This window comes from Peromyscus californicus, unplaced genomic scaffold (assembly GCF_007827085.1).
Source record: "Peromyscus californicus insignis strain IS unplaced genomic scaffold, ASM782708v3 Scaffold_7__1_contigs__length_154581171, whole genome shotgun sequence".
NCBI lineage: Eukaryota > Metazoa > Chordata > Mammalia > Rodentia > Cricetidae > Peromyscus > Peromyscus californicus.
In genome coordinates, this window is record NW_026294595.1 from 115580294 (window position 1) to 115605377 (window position 25084).

The 25084-nt window shown below is 36.7% G+C and overlaps 1 protein-coding gene across 4 annotated transcripts in view; it reads left to right on the forward strand.

Moving 5' to 3' along the window:
• The window catches only part of Macrod2 (mono-ADP ribosylhydrolase 2), a 1966896-nt gene that overhangs the window by 438993 nt on the left and 1502819 nt on the right, over positions 1-25084 (forward strand). For all 4 annotated transcript variants that reach the window (XM_052726013.1, XM_052726012.1, XM_052726011.1 and 1 more), the window contains one exon: positions 6079-6108. In XM_052726013.1, coding sequence (XP_052581973.1) covers positions 6079-6108 — 30 coding nt within the window. The remainder of the gene's footprint in view (positions 1-6078; positions 6109-25084) is intronic.

The window sequence follows — 25084 nt, forward strand, 5'->3', positions numbered from 1 at the left end:
ACACTTCAGTCGGGGTGACTTTGTTTTCTATTGTTAGATTTTGTTAATAATTCCAAGCAACTCTTGCAATTCTTAGTGCCTTTCCACCTCTTTATCAATAACAGGGACTTTTGTGTTGTGCTTTTGGCTTCATGATGAGTTCCAGCCTCTACGAGCCATTAAAGACCCTGGAATAATCAATGGTTCCTTTGACTTCTGCAGTAAGAATGAAATGTAAGGTATTCATCATGTGTCTCTGCCTGCTTTCTATATCTGAAACACTTAAGCCTATGCTTAATTTTCTCTTTGTCAGCTTCAAAGCAGGAAATCATACTGCTGCCCCTAACCTCTGGCATTCTGTAGAATTTGTTTGGAAGGTGTAAATCTAGTGAAGTGTGAACCAAAGGCTGTTGCCAAACTGTGGCTGCATTTGTCTGTGTGGCTTGTATTTCCACAGCTGTCAGTGGAGGTGGTCACTCCTGATAAGAAGGCATGTGTTCTAGAGTCAGACACGTGCTAGGGATTTTATTTTTTAGCACTTCCTTTTTTGAACTTCAAAGCATAGGAAATAAAATTTGTGTCATAATAAAGGATGGCATTTCTTTTGTAATAGCATGTTGTGAATGAAATTGGTATTCTAAGTAGAGCTCCTGGGAAAGTTGTTGCCAACAATAATTTTGACATCTCATGTGCTCCATTGTAATAAGAAATCAGAATAAATAAGCAGAGCTAGGTGGTCAGGATTCTGTTTAGATGAAAACAAGTGTAATTTCCTGTATAATACGATGAAAAGCAAACAAAAGCCCTGCACAAAGACTTTTGATTAATGTTTAAAGACTAGTCTCGCAGCCTGTTGCTTGTTTGACAAGATAGTTTAGGGTGAGATAGAAATGAATCAAGGAAACAAATAATTGCTGTGGAGATAAGAGACTGGATTCTTTCAGACTCATGAACTTCAAGAAACAGTCAAACTTTACTTTTTTTTTAATGCTGCTAGGGCTAGAGAGATGGCTCAGTGGTTAAGAGTATTGGCTGCCCTTCCAGAGGACCTGATTTAATTCTCAGCACTCAAATGGCAGTTAGTTAACCACTGTTTGTATCTCCAGTCCCAGAGAATCTGATACCCTCTTCTGGCTTCCATGTGCATCAGGCATACATATGATGCATAGACCTACATGCAGGTATTATATCTACACACATAAATAAATAAGTAAACAAATAAAAATTTAAAAAGTAATGTCGGTGAGATGGTTCCGTGGATAGAGATGATCACAGTCAAGCCTGCCTACCTGAATTTGATTGTAGGGACTCACACAGTGGAAAGAGACAATCAATAACCTCAAATTGTTGGTTGATCAACACAAGCGTGCGCCTGTACCTTGCTCCTGACTCTAAATAATAGCGAGATACATAGAGTGAATACATTTACTCTAAAGAATGAATGTAAGCAGATGTTTAAGATTATTGGACAGGATTTTTATTGCACCAAAGCAGTCAATACTGAGTAGTCTTGTGATCCAGAAATACAAGCTAAGGTGACTGCTACACTGTTAATGTTGCTGCCCTCCCTCGCCCAGACCAAAGCCTTAAATCATGCATAGTGCTCTTTCCACTGGGTGTAAATTTTCTCCAGGTTCTTTCTCAAATGAGAAAGATTACATTTTTTTTTTAAATTAGTAAGTCAGAAGAATTAGAATCTTGTTTGTCATTCCTGATTGATTCTATTTTCTGATAGAAGATAAATGAGACAATGATGACTTGTTCAAGTCACTCAGTTATTTAGAATTAAAACCAAGGTTGCTTGGTTTTGGGGTCAATGTTTTCATGATTTGTATCACAAGTTCGATTATAATCTTTTCTATTTTAATTTCTTTTTTACTAATATCTTCTAAATGAGATATGCACACCATGGGTTATTTAGGAAATTTTTTAAAGAAAGAAAGTAGTTTTCTATCAATTTTATTTTGAAATATAGTAATATGGTATTGGAAATTGTTATATTCTTGGATGATCAGCCCAAGAAAAGACTGCCTACAATGTACTGAAGTTTTTGGTTTACTATATTAAGTGTTAATATTTATACTCATAAAAATTTGGTAAGTTGAATTAAAAAGTTGAATTTGGGTTTTAAAGGAACAGAAAATTCCCACAGACATTAAATTCAATCATTTGTATAGTGTTCTGCTTAGTTTTGCGTCAACTTGATACAACCTAGTGTCATCTGAGAAGAATGAACCTTAGTTGAGAAAATGCCTCTATTAGACTGGCCTATAGGATGATTGATGTGGGAGGGCCTAGACCAGTGTGGATGCTTCCACCAATGGCAGGTGGTTCTGGGTTGTATATGAACAAAGCTGAGCAAGCCATGGAGAGCAAGTCAGTAAGCACCACTCCTTCACAGTCTCTGCTCTAGTTCTGCCTCCGGGTTCCTGCTTTGAACCCCTGCCCCAACAACCCTCAATGATACGATTATTGGGCCATATAAGCCAAATAACCCTTTCCTCCCCAAGTTGTTTTTGGTAGTGGTCTTTATCACAACAATAGAGAGCGAGCTAGGACATATAATACATACATATAAAAATGTATATTCTATCTGTCTGTCTGTCTGTCTATCTGTCTATCTAGTATAGAAGTTTACTGTGTTTGCCATTATGAAATTAGCTTTAAGGAAAAGTTTTTCTTATTTATATTAAAAATTTTAATGTCATAAGCACCTAGACTGTTCATCTCACTAAAACAAGTTAATTTGTTTGAAGTGAAAACACAGATCCATTAAATTACAATGATTCGTGTGAGTTGTGCATTCATTCAATCTTTGAAATAATTACTATAATTTCAGTTTTGCTCCCTATCCCGATAATTTATTGGGCATTTTATTTTAGGGAATTAGAAATTTGCTGGTTATCGAGCATGTTCATAGTAGAGTTCCTAATCTTACTGTAGAAATAATGGTATCATGTTTGTATATAATCTGTTTTTTCCTGTCTCCTGACACCCCACTGTGATACTCTAGGAAAAGCCCCGGGCAGGATCACCAGTCATTCTGGAAAGAAAATTTGATGGATGTATAAATGTATATTATGTGCTTTGAATTGTAAACATTTCAAATAAACTTTGAGTTCTATAATAGTCTTTGATTTTAGAGAATAAGTACGGCCAAAGATCGGTTCTTCTGTACTTCAGCAAATAAGTACTTCTTATATAAAAAGAGAATTGACTAAGCCCATCAATTATCTCACAATTTAAAACATGTGTTTAAAAATTGTTTTATGCAGAATAAGCTAGTAAGTTCAGATCTTATTTTCAAGGAGCTTTTTATCTAATTGGAATATGTATTAATTTATTAGAAATAATTAAGAAATTAACTTTGAACCCACAAAAATTATTTTCATTTCCTTAAAATGGAAGAAATATTAACTTGTCTGCCTAGTGAGTGTTGGATAGTAATTGAGGTGCTTTGTGGGGGCAAAGTCATATTTGAAGTCACTTTGCCTATTTTTGGCAGTTTTATTGAAGAATATTACTTCTATATTTGTGTTACAGATAGACTCATCTAGACATGAGCACACATTAACATAAAATGACTTGATGATTGGCAAGGACGGGAAGTCTAAATTCTATACCTACTCCTACTCATCTACTGGACAAATCCTTGGTTAAACAGAGGGGCTCTGGGTGGGGCTCTTGAAACATATCACCTCCACCTCTATTGATGAATGATGGACCAAAATAGACTACAACACATTACTGTACTCCTTGCCATGATGCACTCAACGAAGAGCTATTGCTTATTTTTGTTATTTATTGTTGGAAATACATTTTTTTTCTTATGAATGAATATGTGAAAATTGGAAGACTGCAGATGGAATGCCAAGGGCCTGGAAAACCCACAGATAGGAAAATAATTTTCAGTCAAATGGGGTGGAAAGCAGGTGTGTGAAATGGCTTGTGGTTTTAGAAATACATTAAGATTTGAAGATATGGCTGGAGTAACCAAGAGGTATGAGTTGATCATGGAATTCATCTACCAGAGAGGAGACAAATGAGAATTCTCATTACTGTTTTCAGACCCTGCAGCAAATTGACCTCAGTAGTCACAAGGCTGGGCCTGGGGCAAGATATTATGCTCTGGTTAGTGTTTGTGTAAATACCACACTTTTTTTTTTGATGTGACACCAGAGGGGTTTGGAATGTGAGTGGTATCAAAAGAGAGTTCAGTTTCTGGTTGATTATTGGCACTTCTATTCTGCTGGTGTTTTCTAGAAAGTACTGTTCGGGCGGGGGCAGAGCCCCAGTTAGACAATTCTATACTTGGAAGATCACATAAGACAGAGTTTGATGATCTGATATTGACATATTGAAAGGACCTTCCAAGGCATTTGCTTTCCATTCATTTTTATGATATGCTCTTTAGTGTTGGAGTAATCACTACACCATCAGACATTTAGTCTAATTGACCTGTGAATATGGGCACATATCCTTCATATGATCAATTATTTATTGATTGAATCATTAATACTAATAACTAATAACATTTACTTTTTGGGCTATGGCAATGCATGATTTAATGCAATGTACACAAAAGTGCACACCAAAGGACGCCTCTTTCCTAAATAAATAATTTAATTTTTAGTTAACTTTTGGTTGCCACTTTCTTTCATAATACTGCTAAAACCTTTTTTATAACATACATAAACAGTGCCAATGATATGTAAGTGTATGAAATAAAGCTCAGTGCAGTATATTGACATCTTGATTGTGAGTAACGTAATGTTGAAGCCATCTCTCCAGCCCATGCAGTGTATGTTGAGTTCTACCTTAAGGTTATTATGTTTATATAAACATAAACATAACATTGTTTAATACTGCAGCCAATTGTCTACAATGCAATCTTTAGACAATTTTACTTCCTTGAGTGCAACTCAACTGTATTTTTCATTTTCATTTTTATTAATTTTGTCCTTTGACTATTTCTTACTTATATACAATGCATTCTGATTACTCTATGTGAACCTTTTCTATCTCCCTCCCATCCTTGTCACCCCCTCCTTCTCCCCCTCAAGCTCTTTCCTGGTTTCAGGACTTCTAGTTTTATGTGTGATCCATTTAGTCTAACTAGGGACATCTGTGTGACCACTGGATAGAACTCTCCACCAGAGTCCCGAGGTCACTAGTGGGCTCCCAGCTGAAGACAATGACTCTCCATCTACCTGAATCTGTCTATAATGAATGTTTCATCAATGAAGGATATAAGCCCTGCCCCCCTCTTCCATCCATGCTGGCTTTTGGGTCCATTCTTGTACAGATCTAGATCAGATACCTGCACTTGTGAGTTCATGGTTGCAATGTCTGTGTCTTGTCCAGAAGATGGCATTTCTTAGCCTGCCTCTCTCTCTTTTGTCTCTTGCACTCTTTCTGCCCCCTCTCTTACAATATTCCCTTAGCCTTAGACTGGATGATATAAATGTCCCATTTAAGATTAATCACATTGAACTATCTTATATTTATTTGCCTTCCAGGAATACATAGGTTGAATTTCTGAATAAATAGGTGAGAATTCGCATACCACTATTTAACATTTCTGTCTTCCTCCCAAATAGAGTCTACACAAAAAATGAATAAATAAGTCTGTTGCTTTAGTAAAAGTTTGACTTCTTATTGCAGGAAAATTTCCTGAGATTGCTTTGTTTGATGATGGTTAATTTAATTTAAATTATCATTATATTTTCTTGTTACATTGTCCTTTGAAATCACTGAAATTGCCTAAGTAGCATTGTTGTATCTACAGTTCATAAAATGGAAACTCAGAAGATCAATTTAGATATAGATGGAGAATAAAAGGATTTCAATATGTACTTAACTTTGTTACAAGGAAATATATGAACATAGCCATTTGAAGAGAAAAAGGAGATAAAATAGGGAAATACTAATTTTCTGTAGTATGATAGTGATAAAGTCTGTCTTTATATGAAAATGCATATTTTCTATATATATGTCCAAATAAGATACATGATAATTACTAGTTTCTGTTTCAACTGTTCTGCTACACTGTGTCTCCTGTATGTTTTAAAGTATAATTTCTTTTCTTTTCTTTAACAGCAAATGCCAGTCTTCTTGGAGGAGGTGGTGGTAAGTCCTGAATTTGGCTTAACTTCAAATACATTTTTGTTATATTAACCAGAAGATGATTATCAAGCTCTGTGATATTTACAGCAAGCTAATTTTGCTATAGTTATCAACTACAAAACTAATATTCTAGAAAATATTTTATAATAAAAATGCTTCTGTTTGAAGAATTGTTCTTATGTTCAAAACTGTTTTTTCTTCTTGTTACCTTTGATGTAAGGGATGCACACACATGAGAGAGAGAGAGAGAGAGAGAGAGAGAGAGAGAGAGACTGTAATCTGTTGACATGAACACACACGTAGAAGATGAGAGTTGCTGCTAATAGAAATGCCAAGGTGCCAAGGTGTTTGTAGGCTCTGTCTTCTTTTCTTTTTAATCATAATTGCTTGGTTTTGCTTTTCATGACTTTGTGCCTAGAGATCTTAATATTTCATCTACTTCTTTGGAAAACTACAAGAGAAATTACTTTTGATGCTTTACTTTTTTGTATTAGGTAAGAGAAGAAAGCAAAAGTCTTCAAAGTGAAAGGAGAGGGAGACATTCCCATACTGCAGGATTTTTATGATAGAATCCAGCAACTATGGTTTTCTTTTTAGGTTGGGAATAAGAATGCTTTCGTAGCTGCAGTATATATAATATGTTAGGGAGAAAGTGTTAGGATAGGGTCATTTTCACAGTAGATTCAGATGTTCATGGACTGGCTTAGCGTCTCACTCTTTCCCCCATTCCCCTTCTCCTCCCTATTTTGTTCTGGGTTTCCTTTTTAATGTAAGTGGCTGGTAATAGTTAGGACTGTTCATCACTTTAAGGCTTTAAAATAATGTACTGGCCTTAATAGAAGATGCTAGTATACATTTTATCTAGAAATAAAAGCATAATCATGGTTCAATCTTTCCTTGGTGTATAACTGAGTGGAAAGCTGCTTCCCTCAAAGCATATTGTTGCATATCTGTGTGGCTGTTTATTAGAAGACAATGTATAATATGCGAGGGCAAAGTGTGTTAGGATAGGGTCATTTTCACAGAAGATCCAGATGTTCATGGATCGACTTAGTCTCTCTCTCCTTCTCCCATTCCCTTTCTTCTCCCTGTTTTGTTCTGTGTTTTCATTTTCATGTAGGCATCAAGTAGTAGGTAGGACTATACATCACTTTAAGGCTTTTAAAAAAATGTACTGGCCTTAATAGAAGATTCTAATATAAGTTTTATTTAGAAATAAAAAACATTATTGTTCAATTTTAATGGAACTCTTGAATTTGGAATGATGAAAAGGGGTTTAAAGTAGAATGTGCTGCTTATACTGTTACGTGTCAGTACATATCCTACTTAGGATGAGAGAATGTGGGATTGAAATCAGTTATTGTGCAAACAGCATGAAAGAGGTACTTAGTACTCCATGCCTTCCCCGAATACAACCTGAGTGACACTCCATTCCTAAAGTGTTGTGATGATTTAGCAAGAATGTCTGCTATGAGAAAGAATAGTAGGAGATTGATAAGTGTCTATTTTGGTCTTCCCCAATTTATTTTAGAAAATATAACTCTACAGATTTTTTCATCGTACATTTTACTGTACTTTTGGAGACTCAGAAAGGAAAATTTTCCTTAGGGGCTGGAATCTTGGTCTACCCCCCCCCCCCCCCCAGTGTAGTGTATGAAGAAAACATCAAGATAAATTGCTCATAGGGGTGATTTTCTTACAAGACACACTAGTATTTTAGGAGACGTGACTAATAGGTAAAGTGTAATTTTAAGATGGAGTTTACATGAGTAGATTTATCAACTTATAGCAACAAATTAGTTAGATGATTCATTTATTGCTTTTAATTATTTCTAAAGTGTGAGTCAACCAATTTTATTGGTTAAAATCAGTTTTTCTGCTCAAAATGGAGAAGAGCCCCCAAACATTCTACTTCAAAGATTAGAGATACATTTGTGTTTCACATGAACTTTTGCTGCAGATAGACTGGATTGGTTGCATGATAATTCATGGTGTCATCAAGTCTCAAACACTTCCTTTTCTGTTCTTCCCTCCTAGCTTTCCATTTCAGTGCCTCAGGGTTTTTAAAGGCTGCTGGCGCTCTAAGCCATCATAAATAAAGTGTAAACAAGGATAAGAAAGGCAAAAACTGTGAAAAAGTGTCTTCAGGGATGAGTCAATTTTCTTTTATCTTTAAGCAGATTTCCGTTAAATCTCACATTTTACTGAGTTTGGTAAAATATTCATTCCTTGCATTCCTAGTAGTTTTTGATTTTAGGAAGCAATATGTTCATCAAAAACAATTATTCTGGTTATTATAGAGGAAGAGGAATGAAGGTTGAGTGAGCAACGAGTTGCATGTGTACACCTGCCATGATGATCACTTTTCTGTCCTCAAGTGACTTTGCTTAAATGTACATGAGCATGACTGGTACGAGGAATAATAATCGGCTCTAGAGACTGGCTTTACATTTTTATGGCTCTTCTAGCCTACTGGAGAAGGTACATTTAAGCAGTGGTATGACATTTAGTTGTGTACTCATTGAAGAAAGAGACGGACTCAGTTTTCTGTGTCCCTAATGTAAGTACTATTGTCTTCATCTACATGGCTGCCAAATTCATCATGATTTACAATTTCTGAATTGTAAATCTAGGAACTCAGTAATATCATAAAGATAAATTACAAGTAATTAATATGACTCTATTTTCCCCTTAAAACAAGTTATCAAGAGTTTTAAATTCATTCATATACCTCTAGAATTGTTAAAACTGTTCTCAAATACAAACTTGGTTTTTGGTAGATTTTATTAAAAAATTGAACATAAGGAATGCTCTGAGCTTTCTCTCTGCACTTTCTGATTCTATGACAAATCTTTGAAATCCTCTCATTGATGTTTATAAATAACAACTTCAAATTATCCAATAAAGAACAAGCATATGTGTCCTTTCATATTGTCAATGCACATTGAGACTAATGAAAATAAGAAAAGCATCATCTACATCACTGCCTGCATTCAGTTCCTCTCATTCATTTCCCAAGATATTAGTAGAGTATGTCCATATGTAGAAAAAGCAAATCTTCAGAACACAAGTACATTTCATTCTTATGGTACCCTTGGGTTATGCTTGGGTTTATGTGTCTTTTAATGTGTTTGAGGTCAATCAGTCTTAGAAAACATTGCAATACACATTCAGTCACCTGCAATAAGGATGTCTTGTATGCATAATGTTCTATATGCTGGTACTTTAGAACATGTAATATGAAAGAAGTCATCATGGGCAGCCTTAAATTTTATGGAAAGGTACAATTAGTAGGAAGTAACAACTAGAATTAAAGAACTAATTTTCTCAGTTCCATCAGGACCATTGTATAACAGACAAGAGCAAATTTTATAACCTGTGGCTTTAGATAATGTCTATTCCATTTATGCAATAATTAACATGAAGCAGAGCATGATGAATAGACCAGTCCAGGGTATTGTTTATGGCATTTTCTTCCCTATTTGCCTGTCAAAGCACCTGAAGCATAATGTAAGATATTTTGAATGACAGTTCTTAACAGTGCAAATTAATATTTTTTTTGCATCATGATTTTGTTTGTCATTTTAATCATTTCTGCATCTATGATTAAAAACTCTATATTAAATACTTTTATTTATATTAGTATTCTAACTATATATATTATTCTTGAGAATTTTATGCCAGGTTGAGTTTAAAAACTCTGAGAGTAGGCAAGCATTGCCAAATGAAAACTAAACACTCATCCTGGGATCAAATGCATGGAAAGCCACTTGCTTAGACTGAAAACTAGACACATTCTTTGGATCTTCTCTACCCCGAATTCTTTTGGCTTTTTATGTCTTCTAGGTGTGCCCAAATAGGAACAAAAAAAAAGTCTTAGGTTAGAAGTTAATTTGAGGTTGCTCAACAGATCTACCTGTAGAAAATTTCTAATTCTGTTTTGCTACTAATGACCACTTTGTGTGTCAAGACAGTACATGTTAAGTAAATGCTTAACCAAGTCTATGCTTGAGAAGAGTGAAATCATAATCATTTTCTGTCAATACAGGCTGTGAATTTCTACCCACACAACATTTATTTCCACACACATATATGCAAATGTTCATCATCCATTTCCACATTTAATATTTGTTTGGTAACTACTGTGTGTGCAGTATTGATTACTGATTAGCCAATCAATGCAGACTTCCTCTGTGGGAGACTTAGCAGCGTAATTATAATTTCCCACATCCTCCCCAGTTTTCTCAGGACTCTTCTGATGTGGATCTTTTGAATTAAAATGGTACTTTGATATTAACCTAGTGGACATTTGATGCTTTCTCTAAAAGACAGGAAAGTTGACTTGAGACGTGTTCTCTCACACAGCATTTGGGTTGTTACCCAGAACTACAATCCAAAGAGCAGCAGCCTTTAAGTGTGTGCTAATATGATTGAGTCAACTTTCATGGATTAACTCTTTACTAAATTATGTATTACAACTACCAGTGGTATTATTGTGGTTATTATTTGTGTGTGTGTGTGTGTGTGTGTACATGTGTAAATGTAGCTACATACATGCCAGTACACATGCTCTCCTATCAACTGTGGATTCTGTGGATGGAACTCATGTTGACAGGCTTGTACAATGACTGCCTCTGTCTGTTGAGTCATTTTGTCAGCCCATGAATTGCTTGTTAACCATTCACAAGAGAATGGAATGTCATCTTTTACCATTCTTCCACATACAGAATGAGTTATACTGTACATGTATCACTAAATTGATCAAAATCTATGTTTTTTCTATGTTTCATTCCTGCATTGATTCCTTATTTTCTACACCAATAACCCTCCACATGTATTTAGGCCTCAGGCATGCTGGGAGAAATCTAGGATAATGGCCAATAGCCAGGAACCAAGGCCAGTTTGCAGGGGGTAGGGTATGGTATTCATGTTTGTCTATCAGGGGTGAGTGAAGCATGGCTGGTAGTGAGTTCACCAGCTGGTCTGCCCTCAGCAGGTAGAATGTCCCTACTATGGGCCTAGGGGAATAGTGACAGTCTCTCCAGCCTGGGAGAGCAGCACGGCAAGAGAAACCAAGAGAGTGCTGCATTTTGTTTAGACAGGGAGCAGAACTGCAGGAAGGGCAGAGCTGTTAGGCCATACAGATTTAGGTTTAAACTTAGACTACCTCTGGTGGCATAGATCTTAGGCACGGCAGGTAGTGAAGTCTGCTAGCATAGATCACAGGGTCCAGATGTGATGGAGGAAAGGGAAGGATACAGAGCTTAGGAGTCAGGGCAGGTCCCAGAGCATTCACCTACATATTGATCTCAACCTATTTTATTTTTACTTTTTCTCTCTTCCTCCCTTATAATTGCTGGTTACCTCTTCTGTACTTGTTATTAATGTGAAAAGTATTGATAGTAAAGAGTCTTAGAACTAAGCGCAGTCAGATTTATCTATTTACACAATAAGCATTTGAGGAAGAAAAGGTATTTGTCACACAGGACAAATGAAGCAGGGATAGAAGTCAGTATTTTGGAGTGGTCAGGGGAATCTTCCCAGAAGAGTTATGCTGTAAAAGGTAGTATTTTTCTAGGAACAGAGAAGGGTGGCTCACTCGGATGTGCTTCCTCATATATGACATTGTGTCTTGCTTTTTTTTGGCTAGCCTTCTCACTGTTCTTCTGTTTGGACCTTGATTAAGCAGTTCCCTCCAACAGTCCAGGAATGATACTCCAGGTGGAGTGATTGTGTTCAGACTGAGGTCAGGAGCTCTGGTGCTGGTGGAGTTGGCAGGAAACTACCAGCAGGGCCACCTGTGTGCTCTGGTGGCTGTCATCAACAGACTGCCCACACATGCTCACCTCACCTGCACAGCGTCCATCATCTATCTAGTCACCATCTCCAAAAACAGTTTCTCCTCATTGAAACGAGCTAATTTAGTGTCAGTAAGAAGTTCCACTTAACCTGGCTGCCCTTCTCATGCCTGCCATTTGTCCAAAGGGCTTGTAGATGTTCTTACTAGTGAAGGAAGGTGGCAAGAGGAGTCCTGAATCAAGTCATATGTCTGCCTTGAACTTCTCTAATGTCCTGACTGTCCCATCTCTAACTCTGGTCTCTGCGATCCCACTGTGAACAGACTAAAGTGTGTGAGATTACTTGTATTTCTGTGTTTGTGCCCAATTGTCTTCTAAGGGGAGCTCCCTGTCTATCAGCCCTATTGAGAAGGGTGCCCTTGAAGATCAGATGCACCTTCTCATTGTAGCCCTGGGTGAATGTTCCCCTGATAGGAGTACACTACCTGAAAGCTGTGTGTTTCTTTTTTATATAACGGTCCTGACAGTTTCTACAATATAGTGAATACTGAGAAAATACTATTTTTCATCCTGGATTATCAACATACTTAGATATCTTGGTTTTCTCTATTTTGCTTTAGAAAGTTAATCACCTTATCTGAGTAATTCTCTGATGGAAAAAAAAAAACCCAAATCTTTTTTTTTTTTTAAAAAAAACCACTTAAGCAGCCAAACTGATGATGCTGTGTGTATTTTCATAGTAATTATTTTTAATCATTGTATTATCTTTCATGTTTGAAAGAACTTGCAAAGATGAACTCACATAACTTTTCACAGTACATTTTTTAAACATGAGAGATACAGAGAACAATGAGTATTTGTATAGGTGGAGGAATTAAATACAGGGTGCTTAAATTCCACAGATTGCATAGAAAGGCATGTTTCAGTCATGTTTCACCAAATGGCAAGTGTTTGTAGTTACAACTTCCCTTTTTGATAGTTTAACTTTATGAGAAAGTTTTTTTCTTTTAGTCTTTTAGTCTAAGCAGCCTGTTATTGACATATTATAATTAATATATACAGATTTTATCCTATCAAAGATTGCAAGTTCTTAATTTTATAAAAACCTTGTATATTTATGCTTCAGCTGGAGTCTCCTTTTGAATTCATTTCCATTTTTATTTTTGCATTTGAACTTTTAAATTAATTTTATAATTGGAAAATATTTTGTTATTTTTATATTTTAGATAATTAACTTTTAGAATATACAAAGTTAATTAATTCTTCCAGAAAGTGCTTAAATAATAAAGATTATTAAATGATGCTTTAGGATAGGAATTTAAATTACAAAAATATTGAAAATATCAAAAACAACAAAAACCATCTTTTCAGTTGTAGGAATTCCTAAGTAAAAACCCTAGAGTTTTATATGCACACTTACTGTGTTTGGCTAACTAAATGGGAACTAACTTCCTAGAAGTACAAGTTAATATTTCAAAGCAAATGATTTAGTTATAAAGTACTCTCACAGGTAAGAACACACACACACACACACACACACACACACACACACACACACACACACACACACACACGAGTCCTGATCACATAGTAGCTGTTACATAGTACTTGATTATTTGTGTTAAAGTATAATCTATTCAAAACCACAAAAAGAGATTGAACTCTATTGAACTCCTATTTTAAATATCTCTCACTTATCACCACGAAGATGAATTCTATGCACATGGTGAGAAGCATAAGTGCTGATAAAATACTTCTGCTTAAAGCCCCTTGTGTTCTGGGACAACTTAGATGCCAGCCAGAATCCAGCAGCTTACTGTATTTGGTGTAATTTTCTGGCAACATAAGTTAGGGAAATTTCTTTGGGAGCAACTAGCAAAACCTTCATGCCTTTGGCACTGTTGAGAATGTTATTCCACTATTTTACACTTTCTTCACTTCCCAAAATGTTGCTATCTAATAGGCTATCCAGACAGATTAACCTGGGCAGTTCTCAGTGAGAGCAAATCCAATGAGATCCCTTGGATCCAGTCATATACTCTTGGAGAGCCCCACCATGAGTGTCTGTACTGTTACAACTCTGTATTTGGCTCAAAGATGTTAATTTTTTTCATGAGTTAAGACAAATTCATTATTTTGCATACTAGTTTCCACCTCTGGAAAGATGATTATAATGATACCAAAATACTTCACTGAGGTGGAATAACTAATTGCTCATTGTAAAGTGTTTTTTAAATACAAAGTGTTAGATAAATGGTTATTACTGCAGTTGTCATTATTATTATCATTATGGTGTAAGCGTGAAAGATGAAAGGTGCTGGATAATTGCACGATATGGTGATGCTGTATTCAAATAAAGAGGAATAACCGGAATTGTGGGGTAACAAAGCTCACAATACCCACATGTGGTAGAGGAGAGTTTCTTTTTTATAGAAAGATAATACAGATAATTGTTAATTACCCACAAATAAGCCCAGGCATTTTGTATATATAGATATGGACAGAAGATCATTCCAACAGCAGTTCATTTCATCTATGCAGTAGGTGTTTTGAGGAACCTTTATTTCAAACATGTAAATGCTCAGAGAATAAACTAATTATGAACTTGAGAAAGGGGCATTCCAGTTTCATGTGACATTTGCTAGACCAGGAGAAGGAAACCTAAACATAGCCTTAGGGCAAGATTGCACTGAGCCTATCAGTTAAGGCACATGGAGAGGACCAATAAAATAACATTATTTCATGTTCCAGCACATACTTGACACAAAGGGAGGAACAGGAATCCAAAGGAAAGGATTTATAATTAGCAGGCAGGGAGGTCTGGGGAACCAAGAGAGAAGGAGACACCTAGTAGGGGCTGTTGAATATATAGGAAGGGTGGTAGTCAACCTTGAATGATGTAGTGAAAGGTGGTGTCTTCAGAGATACCACCTGATTGCCTGTACAAATAGCAGCAAAGGAGACCCAGAGAATCTACAGGCTGTCTGGTCAGTGCCCAGAAATTCTGAGAGGGTGATCTCACTCAGCCTAGTTCAAAGAATTGAAGATTCTTGAATATTCGAGGTATACTTTTTTTAAAAATATTTTCATTAACTTAAAGAATTTCTAAAAATGTATCTTGATGACATTCCCCTCCCACCCTTTGCCCTAACTCTGTGGTTTTCAACCTTCCAATTGTCATGACCCTTTAATACAGTTCCTTATGTTGTGGTGATCCCGACCATAAATTTCTTTCATTGCTACTTCATAATTGTAATTTGCTACTGTTATGAATCATAATGTAAATATCTAACATGCAGGAAATCTGATATGCAGCCCCAGGGGGGTCACACCCCACAGGTTGAGAACCACTTCTCTAACTCTTTCCAGGTCCACTCAAGCCTCCTTACTCCCTCCCAACTTCATGTACTCTTTTTAAAAAATTAACCTATTTATTATTGGTGCTGCCCATGTATTCATGGGCATCCACTTCAGTGTAGTCAACCTACCAGGAGCCACACCCTTGAAGAAAATTGACTGCCTCTCCCTCAGACACCATCAACTGTCCGTAGTCCCTCAGTGTGTATGGGAGGTCACTCCATGCTAGACTGTTGACTGGCTGGATCGTGTGCAGCTGACAGCAGCTGCTGTGAGTTCGTGAGAACAGTGGTCCTGTCATGTCCAGAAGATACTGTTTCACCTCAACATTCCATGATCTCTGGCTCTTATAATCTTTCCAACCCCCTTCTGGGATGGATGGTGCTAAGCCTTGTGGGAGAAGTATAATCTCAATGTCCTGTTTATGACTGAGTCCTCCATTGGTACTTGTTCTCTGTACTTTGATCATTTTGAGTTTCTGGATTAACTATTGTCCACTGCACAAATAAACTTCTCTGATGAAGTCTAAGAAACTCATCATGGTCAACTTTCTTAATAGTTAGAAACAACATAGTTCATCAGTCATGCTGATTTTTAGCATCATAACCCTACATCCGTTAAGACCAAACACACTTTCCACTATAGTTATTCTTCTATAGGCAGTCTTGTGGCTAGCACCTCTCTATGCCTTTAGATATATTAGGAATATCATTCTTCCTGTTGTTTCTCTGTGAAAGTCAGATTATGGCTTACACAGCTGCACGGATTGTGTCTGGTCTCTGTGCCTGCTGTATTCTCAGGATACTGCAGAATGTAGGGTATATAGTAGGCATTTACCTAACCTTTGCATGTATGGTTCAAGGAGTAGTAACAACAATTATTTTATATGAAGGTCTGGCTTTGTGTCAGGGACTCTACTAAGGTTGATATAGGCATTATCTAGTTCAGTCTTACTAGTATTTCTAAAATATTCAGTGCTATCATCCACTTTGTACAGCTAAACAAGCCAAAGATCAGTGAGGTTAGGATGAATAAAATAGTCAATAGACCCAATGTTTGATTAAAGCCTTCCCACTCCCCATCATGGTTGTAACCATTGTACTGTAAACTCAGTTTCCTGCTCAATTTGTTAGGAGATAATGGAAGCCTGATGTGTTCAAAGTACTTATGCAGAATGACCGATTGTTTGGTGATTGACAACTGAAGATACAGTAAAATTTTGACACCAGCTAGGGAAGCTAGGATGAAAAGAAAAAACACTAAAAGACCTAGCCATCTCATGAGATGTCCTAGTGTGTTACTGTTACATATTTTATCTCAAACAAGTTACCAAGCAAGAAACCTCTGAGCTCCCAGCCACAACTAACTTCAATGGAAAAGAATCAGTGGGTTCAAGCATTTCTGTAATCCACACTCAGATTTTATCTATGGATTTGCAAAGAAGAATCATGACCAATATTCCAGGGGAAATTAAGACATTAAAATAGAATGTTGATTATCAAAAGGAGGAAAAGATAAGGTGCCAATTTTAAATCCAGTGGATTCAGAGCTTCAGTTTGGAAAGATGAAAACGTTCAGGAGATGTATCATTATCAAACTGCACAGTAGTAGGAAGGAATGCATTTAACAGTATGGGGATAAAATTACACTTGGTCAAAATTGTAAAGTTTATGGTACATATGCACGTACATATACTTAGATATATAACAATAAAAAGGCAGACAAAATCTGTCACTGAGAAATCTCAGACATGATTACCAGATTAAGCTGATGAAGAATTCACAACATTTTATCAATAATATAATAAACTGACTTTACTAAAGGGAATCTGTTTAAAGTCTTGAAGGGAATAGTTGCAGTAGTTACTCCATGAATACTTTAAACCTTCCATTCAAAGGACAAGCACAGGCCTGTGGTCTCAAAGCTTTGGGAGATAGGCAGGTGACAGCTTCAAGGCCAGTTTGGGAGCTTTAGTAAGCCCCAATCTCAAAATAAAAAGTAAAATATGATAATATAGCTCAGTGGTAGAACTCTTTCCGAGCACGTGAGAGGCTCAGACCATTATAATAGAGATGATTTGGTTGTACAAACATTGAAAAAAATCCAAAAATTTTCCTTGTAAAAACACATTAGTGTAAAAAATATATTAGATCCAAAAGTTTCAATATTTGAACATGAGAGGATAAAAGTATGTCTACAAACAATAACTATAAGATAATTAGTTTGACTAAGTTAATGAGACAAAGTCTTTCAGTCAACATATATTGCTAGAAATAAAGAGAGGGCTGGGCAGTGGTGGTACAGTTCATGATGTTGAAAGGGTCAACTGACCAGGGAGATGTGACATTTAGCAACGCACAAGTACATCTAATGATAGCTTAAATTCATGGAGCCAAAACAATAGAATTTACGGAGAAACAGATTATTCAATAGCAATACTTACAGATTTCAGTATGGAATAATTTAATAATTGACTCGAAAGTGGATTCTTTTCTCAACAATTTAATCACTAAGTAAATAATTTAATGTAGACATAACATCAGCAAGATATAAAAAACTGGAACTATATGATTAAACAACCATCCTTCTTTTCAAGTATAAAATGGTCCAGGCAGTGACTACAAAGTAGGCTTTGTTCTTAGGCACACATAGAACATTTCTAAGGTGAGTCATGTGATTGACTAAGCAAGAAAATAGAGAAAGGATGTCACAAACTAGAAATGTTAAGGATAAAAGAGAAGATAGCCATATAGAACCTCAATAATTTTTTTAAAAAATCAAAATGAAATATTTTGAGCAACTCATGCCAAAAAATTGGTGAACTTGTGTAAAATAAATCTGGCTCTTTCTCACCTCTGTTATTATCACAGTTTAGACATACACTTAGAATTGAAATAGTAATATCACTCTCATTTATAACATTATATATTTACAATTTTCATCCAAAACTATTCATTAGAGCAGGGGTAAATTGTAATACCTTGTGCTAAATGATTATATTTGTTATTTTGTAGTATCTGGATCTACAAAGATGAATAAATATAGTTACAACCTATTAAATTATACGATATGTTCAAGAATAAGTCCCCATTGAAGAACAGCTATGTGATAAATGATGATTAGGCTGTGTATGTTATATGATGTGTTTCTTATTTCTCAAGTTTATGTACAAACTAAATCAGTTAAACAAGTTAAATAATTCCTGGTACATTATTAACAATGAACAATTATCACCCATTATTACTGTTCTATATTAATATGAGGATCTTAGAATTCTGTCATATTCAGTTCTGACTTGGAGGCTCTAATGGTCTCTGACTATTTCAGTCTGTGTACACCAATACAGTAAAGTATTCAAATATGAATCATCAGACAGAAAAACTGAAAGTTAAAACTTCAACCTCATAGTTTTTGAAAAATGTCCCAGCTCTTTAGAAACATGAGAAGGAATCAATATTTGACCTGAAAATCAAGGTCATTTTAGAATGCAAATTGATTTCCTTGGGAGATGCTATGTTTTCCAGTGGTTTTGCAGCACACTTCAGTTGTGTAGACTTCTGGTAGCTGCTTGAACTTGCTCAAAGTTTACCTTTGGTCAAGGCATGTGATCACTACATACAGTTTCTCTTTGGGTCTAAGCTTAGTGATGACAGAAAACTATATAGAAAGGAAAAATGTTTCTGGTTACTCAAGTATTCACCGGACACTGTGGAGTTCTTTGCTAAATGTAGATATAAATATTTTGTGATTGATAAAGAAACATGAAAATTTATGTGTCCATCCTCACAAGCCATATGTCTGAGAAGGAAACATACTTATTTTTATGTCTTTATCTCACCCCCTTAAGGAATCTGAGATAGAATTGTTGCCAGTTTTTAAATTCTCCTCTCTGAATATTTTAGTGTCATCAAATGGGAATGATTTGGACCAGTTACAAGATTATGATGGGAATGATGGAATGGTGTAATGATTTGGAGCGAGTTGTGTCCTGTCTCAGGAGAACTTATAATTGGATTGTGTTTATGATAGGCACATGATGATGAGGAGAATGGAGTACCTCCTTAACCCTCCTCTGACTCTCCAGTCTGCGTCACTGTTTTTTTTTTTTTTTTCAAGAGGGAACAAAGAACATTTATCTGATTTTACTATCTCATAGCTTCCCCTGGAAGCCATGAAGTGGAACCTAAAATAAGCCCTTTTCTGGATTTTTATATAAATCTCATGGAGAAACTCTGAAGGTGGAGAGTTTGCTTTTGATATCCTAATATTACAAGATAAATAACGTAAAAACCCAGGAAGGGTGGCTGAAGGGAGCAAGAAGGAGTGGAAATCTGTTGGGATCAGGTCCAGAGCTGTGGTTGGAGGAGGCTGTCTTTCGTCTGTCTGAAGATAATTCAAGCTCTGTACATGATTGTACACAATCCTTTGGGATGTTTTGGTGATACACAACAAGAGAACTCCGGAGTTTAATAGTTAGGAAACTACTTTTTCTTTGAGCCATTGACACATTTGGTTATCCAGGAAGTCTGTTTTGAAGGTGACCGAGATAAGGGCAGACAGGACTGAGATTGAATGTTCGAAGCAAGTTTGATAAAATAGTTATGCATATATTCTTTTTGGAAAATAACTGCCCCCAAAAGTATTTATGGTCTTTTTGAATTTTTTATTATGTAAAAATGGCTTTTGGTACCTTCGTCATAGATAATCTGAAGTATTTCTCTAGTTCAGTGTATAACTTCATCATTAAACTTACTGTTAAACTTCAAGCTATGCACATAATGCTTAAACACTGTTGAGTTTGGTTTGTGAAAAAAGACAACTTCAATTATTGTACTATTTTTTTTAAAAATAATTTTAAAGTATAAATATCTCCAAATAAGTTATAAAGATCACTAACTTTTCTTTACAGCAAAACAGTTATGTATGGTATTGTATGTTTCATTCAGCCATCATGGGGACAGAATGCTCTCACTGTTAGCAAGTGCAGTAGATCCCATTCGGTGTGGTGCCCTTTGGGGCCATTTCCCTAACCTGTTCCATAGCATTGGGCCCATCTAGGGCAGTAGAGAATTAGTTTCTTTGAGCCTCTTTATTATTTAAGACACATTATGATTCTGAGGGGGAAAATTGAGGATTCTAGCTGTATTTGGAATGAAATGGAGCATTAGTGAGAAAGTGTACAGGTACAGAAAGTCTCCTGGAGTTAGCATGAATTCCTAGGGAAGTCCAGGGTAGGAGATTCATAGAGGCAGAGATGAAGTTAAAATGTACAGGTGGTGCAAACATACCTGTGAATGGCCGTCATCTCCAACATTAGCTAGACTGAATAGGGACTAGTTTTCTTTTCTATAAATAGGATGTATCTACCGAAAAATTACATATAATGAGACCTTTGAGCGTAATTTTCAGAGATTTCTAGCAAGCAGGTTGTCTTTTGCTTCCCAGTTGACATGACTGCCCTCTGAAATGAGAAAGGATGGGTTTCTTAGAGTAAGGGAGTTCCCACCATCAGGGAATGAGAAGATACAGTGTGGGGGTATTAACAGGCACATAAAAGTAGGAGATGCAAAGGATTTGAGAGTGTAGGAAGCATCAAACCACATTAGGCCACACAATGAAAGAAATTCTGGTTAAGCAAAAAAGTACAGAAGGTGGGGAAGGGGTAGGAAAATCATTAAAGAAGACTCCTAATTGCTTACTCATTTGGAAATGAAGGGAGACTTATGGCTAAAGCTTTGCTGGGTAGAAGCAAGAACATAGCTCAGCTCAGAATCCATGTTTCTGGCTGTCACTTGGGCCTGCTCTTCACCTTTTCACAAGTATGTACACATTCTGCTCCAGAGGAAAAGCCTGTCTGAAATCAAGTTTGTCCTCTCCTGTCTTACGTTTATATAGTTGTTAGAGGCAAAGATCAAAGCTGGAAAAGGGCAACTTTGAAGGGGAAACGCCTTTCCTAATTCATGTTTAAGATTTTTTTTCTATCCTCGTTTCCTAGCAAAACTATGCCTGCAACTAGAGGCCTGCGTTGTGCCATCTGCATACATAACATCACACGCAAATAAAAGCAGATGATGGAATTTCACCTAAGGTCTGTACGTGCCCAGGAAGGCTTCACAGGCTCCCAATGCCTGCTTTTATCTCATACATCGAGAAGCCCATTCAAGCCTTCAGGGCTTTGCCAACTTGGCAAGAAAGAGGGTTGGCAAGCTTCCCATGCTGGGTTTCTTTTAGTTGAAGGTTTTGAAGTGGGTCTGAGGCTGGTGAGTGAGGCTGTGATAAAGGCTGTGTGGAGTCCTTGTGAGGTCTCCTATTTGTTGACTGTGAGCTTTTCATCATTGGACATGAATGAGAAGCATCATTCCTGTGCTAGGGTATTCCCCTTTTCTGTTCGTTTAAAGCTATCTTAGAGAATTTTCAGTTACCATATGAAGCTGTAAATTCTCTCAGCAAACACTTGTTTTGACAAAGAACTTTAAAGACATATGGCAAAAGTTTAAACAGGTCCTAATTGATGGAGTTTAAACACTGTATGTAGTAATTAAATAGTTACATTAATAAAAAAAAAACCCTAAAGCAACCCTTGCATTTTTCATCTTTAATCTTTCTGAAAATCTTCTTTAAGACTTAAAATTCATGAATGAAGTGAAGGAAATTGATAAGTTTCCCAAATACTTGATATTCCATTAAAAAATTTAAGTTTATATAACTAAATTAGAGATGGTCTTGTTTTACCACATAATTTCTTTCCTTGTGCAGTATACATGTGAATGTTTACATGAGTGTATGTTTGCATGTATGTGTGCTTTCATGTGTGCATGTTTGCATGTGTGTGGAATATGCATATACATACACTTGAGTGTGCATGCACGTGTGCAGGTTCACATGCATGTGTGTGCACATATATGTGAACACTAAAAACTGATGTGGGTGTCTTCCTTGTCTCTTCACCACTGTATTTCTGATGCAGGGTCTTTGATGTAACCATTGTTCCATTTAACTAGTCTTGCTAGCCATCTTGCTTGTGGTATCTGTCTGCCTCACTAGAGCTTGGATTACAGGCAAGCTTGTATATGAGTGTTAAAGATCCCCACTTGGTTCTCAGCAAGTGTTTGCTGACATGTGCCCAGCTGCCTCCCCATAGCTCCTTTAAAATGAAATTCCCAGGGAATGTAAAGAAATGGTAGATAAATCATTGTTGCCAAAACAAAAAGGTAAGAATACTTTAAAAACACATCAAAGACTAGAGCTTATTTGATTTGGTATACTTAAATTGTTTCTCTATAAATGAAGCATTATGAAAATCAAGCATCTTAGCAGCTCTTAAGTTATCTCTCTCTCCTTTAATGCTCCTTTACAATCAGTATATATGTTCTACTCCCCATGCAAGTTTCTTTGAAATTTCTTCTCTACCCTTATTTTTTCTTCAAAATTTAAGTTATTAATGTGTGTGTGTGTGTGTGTGTGTGCGTGTGCGTGTGCGTGTGCGTGTGCGTGTGCGTGTGCGTGTGCGTGTGCGTGTGTTTTTTATATGTGGTGTAATTATTTGTTCACATGGGTGTGTGCACATGCATGTGCGTGCCTGGGGGCCAGAGGCTGACTTTGTGTGTCTTTCTTCCATTGCTTTCCATGCTTATTTATTTATTTGGAGACATGGCTTTTCAATGAACCTGAAGTTCATTGATTCTGCTTCACTGGCTGGCTAATGAGCTCCAGGAACGCAGCTGTCTGTGCTGAACAACTGCCACCATGCCTGGGCTTTTTAAACACAGATTTTAGAGATCTGAACTCAGGCCCTCATTTGGCACAGCAGGCATGTACCAGCTTAGCTTCTGCCCTGCCATTTTAAATTCATTCTTTGACGTTTCATACATGTGTAAAGTGTACTTGTATTCTTTTCACCCCCATTATCCCTTTTTACCCCTCAAACTCCTGTAGAAATCCCCCTTAATTCTCCCCAAATCACCTGTCAACTTTCCTGTCTTGAAACCCACTGAATTTACTAGGACTGTTCACATAAGTTTAGGCTGAGTGTGATCTACTAGGACACAGACACCTTAACAGTGGGTACACCACTGAACAAAAGGACTCACCCTCTCCCAATAACCAGTAGCCGCCAATAGTTTTCATGGACAAACAGACCTCAAAATCACCTGCATGCATGATGGACTAGTGTCAGATGCCATTTTTTGTGGGTCTTCTGCAGGTAACCACAGCTACTTAAGTTCATGAGTGCAATGGTTATGTCCTGTCAAGAAGAAAGCTTTCTACAGCATTTCACCCCTTCCCTGTTTTATACATTCTTTATGACTCCTATTACGCAGTATTCCCTGAGCCCTGGAAGGAGTGAGTAGATGCTCCATTTAGGGCTGTTCACAGTCATTTATGCTTAGCACTCTGAGCAGTTATGAATCTTTACATTGACCATCAAACATTGTAAAGAGAAGTTTTTCTGACTTATTGTCATAAATATCAACAGAAGGCAAATTGATACCATGGCCATTTAGCTAAACAACAGTAGTGGGTCCCCTTTTGGGCCCACTAGGATTCTGTCTAGATTAGTAGTTTTAATGTGTCTGAATTCCTTCCTATTTAACAAACCTTAAATCTAGCTGGAAAGTGTTTTTTTTTTTTTTAAGCTCAAAACAGTTACCAGAGGCTGAAGCAGAAAAGGAAGACATTGATTAGACCAGAAAGTTCCATTTAGAAAACATTTGTACTCTCTGCTCTAAGGCTCAGGGGACCTTGTAGAAGGGGGCATAGAAAGAATATGAGAGCCAGAGGATAGGGATAAGGGCTGAGAAACATCATCTTCTGGGCAAGAAAGATACAATTGAAATCAGGTGCTGCATTAGATCTCTTCACAATAATGATCAGACCTGTATAGGAAAGGGTTTCAGGGGATGCTACCAGACTCCACAAAATAATTGCAAATTGATGGTCATACAGAGGACCCAAGGTAGACTCAGTGGGTAACAAATAAATAAATAAAATAGACACAAATCTAGGAAAGGGAGTTGTAGGGGGTTGGTAGGAGTGGGAAGGACATAACAGAGGTTTGGGAGAGTGATGAGAATATGTGTGTGTGTGTGTGTGTGTGTGTGTGTGTGTGTGTGTGTGTGTGTGTATATGTATATATATATATATATATATATATATATACATGTTTGAAAGTGTTAAGGAATAAACTTAATTAATAAAGTTCCAGTTACATGAGTAAAATCTCTTTTGGTGAGCTATTGTATGCAATGGTCACCATAGTTAATAATAAAGCATTATATATTGTTGTTTATTGCTAAAAGAGGACCCATTTTACCAAGATGACATTAAAAGTGAGGAGAATTCCCCCACCCCTGGAGTATAGTCAAAGCCAAGGCATTGAAGGCCAAGAAAACAGGCCAGAGAAATATCCATAAACAGGATGAGAAGCACTGCAGGTCATTCACCTCTGGGCATCCCAGGACACTAATCGAGCATCCTACCTCAAGGAAACAAGCTTGGATACTCTGTCATCATCAGAGCCACACTGACCACTGAGCATACAATGAATAAGATAAAAGATAATGACAAACTCTGTTCATTGTGAATGTTCAGGTCAACAAGCACCGGTTCAAACAGTCTGTGAAGACGCCCTGTCAAACTGATGTGGCCAAAGTCAACACTCTGCTCTGGCCTGAGGGAGGGAAGAAGGCAGATGTCCAGCTGGCTTCTGACTAGAAGGCTTTGTAAACTGCTGACAAAACCAGTTCATTTAGCTCAATATAGCTGGCTAATTCTATTTTTTTTCACCCATAAACATTGCTAAAAATATATTTTTAGTATTTCAA